General features: G+C 36.9%; 1 protein-coding gene across 1 annotated transcript; it reads left to right on the forward strand.

The window, feature by feature from the left end:
* On the forward strand, positions 1–468 carry LOC139785019 (uncharacterized). The gene has a single exon (XM_071724192.1). The coding sequence runs from the start codon at positions 1–3 to the stop codon at positions 466–468; it is 468 nt and encodes a 155-aa protein (XP_071580293.1).
* The last annotated feature ends 9,016 nt before the right edge of the window (positions 469–9,484 follow it).

Here is a 9,484-nt window from a genome sequence, read left to right on the forward strand (position 1 = left end):
ATGGATTCTGTGAATGCCTCATCAAAGGCCATAGCAGCCGTCATTTATATACGATCGGTATCTAAGGAAAACCATGTTACCGTACAGCTGGTAGCATCAAAAACTAAAGTTGCCCCTTTGAAAAAGCTAACTATACCAAGGCTGGAATTAGCCGGGGCTGTTTTGCTTGTCAAGTTAATTGTTCAAATTTTATCAGTCCTTGAACGACATGAAATACCTATCTTTGGTTGGATTGATTCCGAGGTAGCTCGTACATGGATTACAAACCATCCATCGAGATGGAAGGAATTTGTTCAGAACAGAGTATGTTTTATACAAGAGACCTTACCACAGGTCATATGGAAGTTGACTCCTGGTACTCAAAACCCAGCAGATTTGGCCACACGAGGCTTATCAGCTACTCAGCTATTAGAACATGTGGAATGGTGGACTGGACCACAGTGGCTGCGACAAGATGCTCCAACATGACCACAAGAATCTAAAGTCTTATCTCACAAGAACAATCTTGAAGAGCGTTTGACTCAAGTATCTGTTGGTATTAGTGTAAGATCAGAAGACCCTTGGGATCTTCTTACTCGTTATTCAAATTTCATTCGGTTATTGCGTATTACTGTCTGGTGTTTTAGGATTGTAGCTAGATTCCGCAAATCCTCTCTGGTATCTATAACTGATCCGATAACCACGCAAGATTTGGAAAAGGCAAAATTCTACTGGGTAAAAGTAGTTCAAAGGACATCGTTTAATAAAGAGCTTAATCTTATATCTAATGGACAATCGTTACCTGAATCTAATTCTCTCTTACGACTCACTCCCTTTATTGATCAAGACGGTTTATTAAGAGTAGGAGGTCGTCTTCAATTTTCTCTCTTATCTCAGGATGCCAAACATCCATTGATACTATCTAAAAGTTCACCTCTTTCCTCTCTTATAATAGCAGAGGCTCACTTTCGCACTATGCATGGAAGAACTCAACTAACTTTAGCAGTTATTCGAAATGAGTATTGGATCATTGGGGGACGAGCCCCGGTAAGATCGTTCATTCTCAAATGCGTAAAATGCGCTCGTTATCGACAACAAAGAGCTCAACAACTAATGGGACAACTTCCAATAGAAAGAATAACTCCTTCTCGTCCCTTTTTACATTCTGGAGTTGACTACGCTGGTCCATTTTGTTTTAAAACATGGAGAGGAAAAAATGCTCGTACTTATAAAGGTTATGTCGCACTATTTGTGTGCGAAGCTACGTCTGCAGTGCATATTGAACTGGTAACTGATTACACGACTGATGCATTTATTGCGGCCTATAAAAGGTTTACTTCTAGAAGAGGAATATGTGCAACTCTAAGAAGTGACTGCGGAACAAATTTTAAAGGAGCAGATTCCGAATTACAAAGATTATTTGAATCATCGTCTAGAGAATTGAATACTTTAGCCACTCTGCTTGCAAATGATGGTACCCAATGGCTTTTCAATCCACCTTCTGCACCTCACTTTGGAGGTAAATGGGAGGCTGGTGTCAAGTCAGTAAAATACCATTTGAAACGATCCTAGGAGAATCTGTACTAACTTATGAAGACATGACCACTCTATTAACTCAAATTGAAGCTATTCTTAACTCTAGACCGTTAAGTCTGTTATCGGAAGACTCAGACGATCTCAATGCCCTAACTCCCGGTCATTTCTTAATTGGTTGCTCACTTTCGATAATACCTGAGCCTTCTCTCGAAGATGTTAAAATTTCTCTACTATCACGATGGAAACGTACTCGTCAAATGTTGGACAGCTTTTGGTCACGATGGTCTAAGGAATGCCTTCAACGTTATTTATCCATGTATAAATGGAACAAAGCTACTTCCTCCATTAAGAAAGACTCGCTTGTGTTAGTACTAGACGAGCGATATTCTCCCTAAAATGGCCTCTCGGCAGAGTTATCGACACTCATCCAGGCAAAGATGGCCTTATTCGAGTTGTATCTGTGCGTACTCAAACCTCCGTTTTAAAACGACCTACAGTTAAGGTCTGTCCTCTTCCTATCTTCACCAATAAATAAAAGATCTAGTTCGCTAACCGTGGTTAACAAAGGCGGGGGGAAATGTTCAGAATATAGCATAAGTTCAAATTAAGAGTAAGGACAGACAGAGCTTTCGAGGGTAAAACAGTTAGTTGATGTTGAAGAGTTTAATCAATAAGTCCGTGAGCTACTTTATCGACCTCCTGTAAACACACTATCAACATAGCGGCGCTACTAATACAATCTAGATCATTTCCGAGCTGCGCATGCGTTTCACTACGTGGCGCTATAATAGGCAACTACTCGACGCGCGACGCGTGCGTCTTCACTTCCGTTCCATCGCTCGAACTGTGAGCACGTTTCGAGGGTTCGCTACGCAGCTCTCGAATATTCTGGAAGGAAGTGGATCGTACAATCTATTCGAGGCTCGTCAACCGGAGAATCCTACTCTACAGGGATAATCCGTATCGTGAATTGGGATCACGATAATATCTCGAAGAGGAACAATCAGTTCGGCAGTTTGATTTCACACGAGCGGCATTTTTAGCTGAGTGGATGGCCACCGCTGTTGTAAAAGATACACGAGATTCGTACAAAGGAGAGCGGCCATTAGAATCCAGTGAGGATTAAGTTCACGTTTCCTTCGAAACGTTTGTCTTTAGGACTCTGAGGTAAGGTACCTTCGTCCTTACGGCTTTTCTATCGAGAAATACAAGAGTTCTGTAATCAATTTCTTGATTACAGTAAATTCAGAGACGTCTCTACGAGGCACGACAGTGCGAGAGTTTAATTTGCTATAGATTTGAATAATATTTTGTATATATTATTCATTATTATTAACTATAAATTTATTATTATATATAATTTATTAAAATTTATTTTTTATTTTTTATGTTAATATCAATCATTATTAAAATATTTATTTAAAAAATGGATTTAAAGAAATCAGGAGCCGTTAAAAAAATTAGAAGTTTTCAAAATTCTTGGCTAGATGAGGATTGTTTTGAAGGATGGTTGGCTTCTCATCCTACAGAGGATAAAGCTTTGTGTAGGGGAGACCGGGGCAAATCGTGACATTTTTTGGTTTTGAATTTTTTCTGAGATAAGTATTTGAGATAAAAATACGTTTTAGCCGGTTTTTTCATCGTGCAACCTTCTAGTTTTCAAAAAATATTTATTTGTGTCTTTTCATCACATTACTTTTAAAGTAGAACACGAAATGCCTCACTCTGTCTCGTGTAACGAATTGCCCCAATACCGGGGTAAATCGTGACAAGGCACGGGGCAATTCGTGACAATTCTTCTTTCAACGGGTTTCAATGTCCGAATTCGTCCTATTTTCATGATTTATATCAAAACGTACACTTACTCACTCAAAAAAGGTTTTTATTAATCAAATTGTACATTAAATGGAATAGGAAGGGCAAAAAATCGTTAGGCTTCGCTTTCGTCGTCTTCCGAACTGCGAGTAACGACCTTTCTCGGGCGTCCACGTCCTCTGCAAGCTGGCTGTTTCTTGGGGAGCTTGATCTTTATATTCTTTTGTTTATTTTGTACTCTTTCGTCATTTTCGTCAACAAGTGCATCGAGTTCATTAGCGTCAGTCAAAATTGCACTTCTCTTTCGTTTTCGTCCTCTTGTCGTGACTTTCCTTTTGCCCGCTTTTGGAAACGATCGAAGGGATTGTTTGAGGCCCTTGACACATCATTTTCAGTTGAGGTACCTGGCTGTGGTTGGTCATCTCCATTCCATCCTCGATCAGTGACTTGACCGGGTAAAAAATCAATTTCACCAAAAACGTCAGGATTGAAAGGAAAGATTCCTGCTGCTTTGAATCCGACCCTGATGTTTGTACTTGTTGTGGCTAAAGGCAAAGAATCGGTGACGATCGAAGGGATGTCATATATCGTCATCGTTTTCCCAGGATTGTTCACGCAATGTGTCACGAATTACCCCAGGCGGTCATGTCACGAAATGCCCCAGCGTCATTTTTTATCTTTCGTGGTCCGAAAAACCCAGACAAGAAATAAATGCATGCAACCTGCGTTACACATGTGTGTGTAAATGCCAGGTGAACAAGTAAAACTTACCGTTTCAAATCTGGAAGCAATTGCTTCGTATTGAACACAAAATATCCGTGGATTCAAAAATTTACTTTTACACGAGGTAAACACTTTTTCCGCCACTGACAACGAAACATTGTAGATACGCACACCGAATTTTGTTCTAATATAGAGGACCATTAGACCCATCTATGGTCTGTAATACAGGTTTCTACCAGCAAATGCATAGAAGTTATCCGCGCGGGAAATTTTTCGTATTGTCACGAATTGCCCCGGTCTCCCCTACTTTATGTAATACTGCCATCAGATGTTGCAAAACAGATTTAGTGCGACACTCACAAAGGTCCAAGCATATATCACGATCGACATGTCAAAATCAAAGACTTGATGATAATGAAAGTACTCTTTCACATACAAATCAAGTTAAACGCGCGGAAATAAAGTTAGCTGCATTTTATGCAGAGCATAATGTTGCATTTTATACTGCAGATCATTTGATTCTTTTGTTACGATCAATTTTCATAGATTCTAAAATTGCGCAGGCTCTTTCAATGGCCCGACGTAAGTGCACTAATATTGTTAAAAAAGTAATTGCTACATATGAAACGGGAAAAATTGTTAATATTTTGCGAAAACAAAAATTTTCTATTTTAATTGATGAGAGCACAGACATTTGTGATAAAATGATTTTGTGTATTCTTGTACAATTTGTTTCGCCTTTAAATAAGAAAGTTAGAATTCAGTTATTAGATTTAGTATGTTTAGATGCCAGAGATTGTTCAGCAAGTAAAATTTTCGAGTCTTTTAAAACACTTTTAGAAAGTAAAAAAATTCCGATTACAAATATTGTTGGAATGGCAAGCGACAATGCATCAGTAATGACTGGATGCAATAATTCTTTTTTTTCTTGCTTACAGTTACAAGTTCCACATGTAGTTTTGTTAAATTGCATCTGCCATTCATCCGCGATAATAGCTAGTAAAGCTTGCGGAAAATTACCACAGGACTGTGAAAATTTAATTCGAGGAGTTGTGTGTGCCACTTACGTTTCAGGTAGTGCAAAGAGATCCGCAAAATTAGCTGAATTTCAAGAGTTTTTAATGTAGAGAAAAATAAAATTCTTAAATTATCAAATACGCGATGGCTTGTTTTACACAAATGCGTTGTTAGATTGCTTGATAATTGGATAGTTTTAAAAAATTATTTTAATCTAGAAATATTTGAAGATAATTTGAAATCTGCAGAAATTTTTTTAACACACTTAAATGATGATTCCATTAAAGCTTATTTATTGTTTTTAAAATATTCCTTACATTTTTTAAATATTTTCAATATTATTTTTCAATCGCGCAAAATTCTAATTCACAAATTATTTGAAAATAGTCAGCGAATAATTCGGCAAGTTGCGACAAATTTTATGATCCCCGAGGCTTTGACAGAAATCGCTACTATAAACGTAGACGATGAAAATAACATCCGACATTTAGGCTGCGTTCGGTTTGGGCGCTCACGCGCTGTAAGCATCGCTCTATCTTCGTTTGATATTCGATGTGCAACGAAGATAGAATGATGCTTACAGCGCGTGAGCGCCCAAACCGAACGCAGCCTTAGATCAAATACAGGTTGGACCTGAATGTAAAAAACATTTGGCAACGTTATCTTTAGAATGCGCTCGGGAAATTAGATTTAAATGCTTAGAGTTTTATAAAACAGCAATCCGCGAAATGATAAAACGTCTGCCTTACAAAGATTTTTTTTTGAACAATTAATTTTCTTGGATCCCGAAATAGCTCTTTTTGATGTAGGTAGATTTAAAATTACCGATTTGAGTAATATTGTTGAGCGCTTAAAAATAGAAGAAATAGATATAACAAAATTAGCAGTCGAATGGGTAACTTTACCAACATTTTTTAACAACTTACAGAAAAAAGAATTGGCCTCTTTAGAAATCGATGAAATGTGGAAAAAAATATTTGAATGCAAAGATGGTAATAGCCAAAAAATATTTTCAAATTTACAATTTTTAGTAGAAACAATTTTAACATTTCCACATTCAAATACCGAAGCGGAACGGATATTTTTTATAGTAACAGATTTAAAAACTAAAAAAAGAAATAAATTATCCAATGAAACTATTTCCGCAATTTCTATTGTTCGATCAAGTTTTCAAACAGAAAATATTAATTGTGTAAATTTTGAACCCGATTGTGAACATTTCGAATTACATATATAACCCGGAAAATTTATATGCACAACAATCTACTTCGTCTGATGGCACTTAAGATTTCTTTTGTAATTTATATATAATTATTATTGTCTAACGTAGTCACTCATTAATTACTTTACATACAATTTATTTATTATTGTTTTACTTAACGTAGTCATATTCATCTAGCCAATTTTTTCCTTTTGCGTGCATGTGCAGTAATTACGTTTGTGCAATATTTTCTCGAATTAAAATTTTATTTTGTGTTATTAAATATATAAACATACTTATATATAATTCTTTTTATTTTTCTCAGATTTTTTAACAAAGGATTTACTGTGTTTCAGTATAAAATATTAATATATATGTATGATATGTACAATTATTGATCAAATGTAAGTTTTGTTAACTTTATAAAAATTAACTAGTATAAACATATTTGTGATATTAACATTAATCTGATTGTGATATCAATGTAGTCATTTGATTTGTTATATTAATTATAATCATTTAATGAAATATAATTTTCTTTTATGAATGAATGTACTTTTTTTTAAGAGGGAATTCTTTGAATGTACTTCTTTTGTATGAATACTGGTAAGGTTTTTGGCAGTTTTCCTTACCCTTGCAACAAATGTTGGTATTCTTTTTATAGTCTGCCAAATAAATATATTTTATTTTATATATATACATGGTGTAATAAATTATTTTAACACCCTTCTTTGCTTTACTTTAATTTTCCTATTATAGCTGAATTTGTGTGTGTGTGTGTGTGTGTGTGTGTGTGTGTGTGTGTGTGTGCGTACGCGCGTGTATACACATACATATATACATATATATCTATATATATAATACATACATAATATGTACATATATATTTACTGAACAATTAGAAGATACATATTATCGTATTTAATATCCATGTACGTCCATATACGTCAATACATACGCAAACACACACCCATATTTCTAGTTTGTAATTTAATATAAACAAAGAAATTATTTATACTTTTTTAGTAATCTCTGCGGAAAATACAATATTTTAGATAATTTTTGCAATTTTACATACATGTACATATATATGTGTGTTACTACTGCTTTTTTATCGATTTTCTAAGTAATTTTAGATCATTTTTAAGAATATCTAAGTTGGGGGCCTAACGGGACCTCTATTTTCATAAATTTCTACTGCACTGAAACATCAGCTGCCAGCGCCTCAGCGCGCATACGCGAGAAAAAGCGGCCCGAGGAACAACATTGACCCCGTTCGGTCCGTGTACGTTAACCCCCTGTCCCGGAAATAGTCTCTGATGACCATGATCAGGTAGGGAGGGACGCCGAACCTCACCAGCGCCCTCCCTATTACCTCCCAGGGGAGGGAGTTGAAGGCATTGATAACGTCAAATGACATTCCCAGTGCCACTCCCCCCCCCCCTCAATTTCGGCCCCCATGCGGAAGATGACGCGCCTAATCGCGTCCAGGGTAGATCTCCCAGCACGGAAGCCGAATTGGTCATCAGAGAGCCCTCTACCCTCTCTCCGGGCCAGGTGCTGGACGAGGCCCTCGGCAATGATCCTCTCAAAGATCTTGCCCACCTCGTCCAGCAGGCACACGGACTTGTACGCGGACGGGGAGTCCGCAGGCTTACCCGGCTTTGGCAGGAGGACTAGGATGGCCTCTTTCCATCTTTTGGGGAACCGGCCGGTGCGTAGACATTCAATGAATAATTCTCGCATCCATCCGGCCAGCTCCCCCGCGGCCAAGGTCCAGACCTTGAAACCGACGGCTAAAGAGTCGCCGGTTTCCTCGGCTTCGTTGCAGCTGGATGAGGCAAAGGCGAGTACGAATAATGCCAGGGCATTGGCATTGATACCCAGGGAGCAGGTGGAGGTACAACGAACAGCTGACCTATCAGCTGAGCATAATTATCAAGGATTGACGCAGCAACTGGAGACGTCCACGGAGGATATCCCGATAGGCGCAGAAGAGGAGGTTCCTCAAGAATAGATATTAACGGTTACGCGTAAAGAAACGATACGCGAGAGATTTATGCGTAAAATGCGTTTTATTATATTTCAATTCGTTTGACCCAGAAAACGTCATTTTACATAGTTATTTTTATTTTCATTTATTTGATTAATTTTAATGCATATCGTAATATTAGTTTACGTACTTCGATGAAAAATTTTAATAAGTATAAACATGGTAGTTTTACGCGATGAAATAAAAGTATGATGCAGATGAGCGGTACAAGAATGTGATATTGATAATAAGACGTGAAACTTAGAAAACGGAGATTTTTTATGTTTTTTAATTATTTAGCATAAAATGCGCATGATATACGTAATATAAGATATGTTGCGTTGATTCTAATATCAAAGGATATTTTATGATGTATGAGAGGATTTTATTAATTTATTTCTATTTTTCATAATGTAGTTATTATTTTACGTTATCAGCGATAAATGCGTAATAGTAAATAAAAGACTGAGCATAATGATAAATTTTGAAGTTTTTGGTCAAAGCAAAGCAACAACACCTTCTTTATTTAAACACTTTCGTAATTTATTTATATCACATTCACACTCTTTCAATACAAGAAAACTTTAAATATGTAATAATTGAACTTTCGGCAGCAATGTATAATCTGACGCGCGATCCGTGTACTCAGATGTCTTCTGAAGGAATGAATGTCGCGCACGTTCGTGTGAGCAGAGGACGAAGCAGAAGTAGAGGGGGGGGGGGCGATCCGACCGCTCCCTATAGTGTTCATATCTGAGCGCCATATTTAACACTCCCTCCCGCTCATATATGTACATCTTCCGGACCTTTCCAACTTGACTACTCAGTAGTTCCTGTAACATAAGAGAATTATAATAAACAAAGAAAATTTAAAGTTGATCAGTTATCATTACTTTCGACATTCATAATAGAATTTGTTAAAGAAGCATGCAAGTTAAATGCCAAGGGTTTAGTAAATACGTCCGCAATTTGTTCTTTCGATTTTATCCAAAATACATTCACGAAACCCTTATCAACACACTGTCTAACATAATGTTCTTTCAAATCTGGTATATGTCTTAGTTTATTGCTTCCGCTAACTTTCGAGCTGAATTCTGCCGCTTTATTGTCACACCACAATTTCATTGGAAAGAAATTGTTAGTGAGTATCACTTTCAAGAATTGTTCAGTGACATTAATTC

This window comes from Temnothorax nylanderi, unplaced genomic scaffold (genome assembly GCF_030848795.1).
Source record: "Temnothorax nylanderi isolate EJ_2023f unplaced genomic scaffold, tnyl_v1.0 TNYL_tig0724_pilon, whole genome shotgun sequence".
In the NCBI taxonomy this organism is placed as follows: Eukaryota; Metazoa; Arthropoda; class Insecta; order Hymenoptera; family Formicidae; genus Temnothorax; species Temnothorax nylanderi.

Excerpts from the sequence above, each read along its gene's own strand:
- LOC139785019 (XM_071724192.1), top strand. The coding sequence starts at position 1 with ATGGATTCTGTGAATGCCTCATCAAAGGCCATAGCAGCCGTCATTTAT.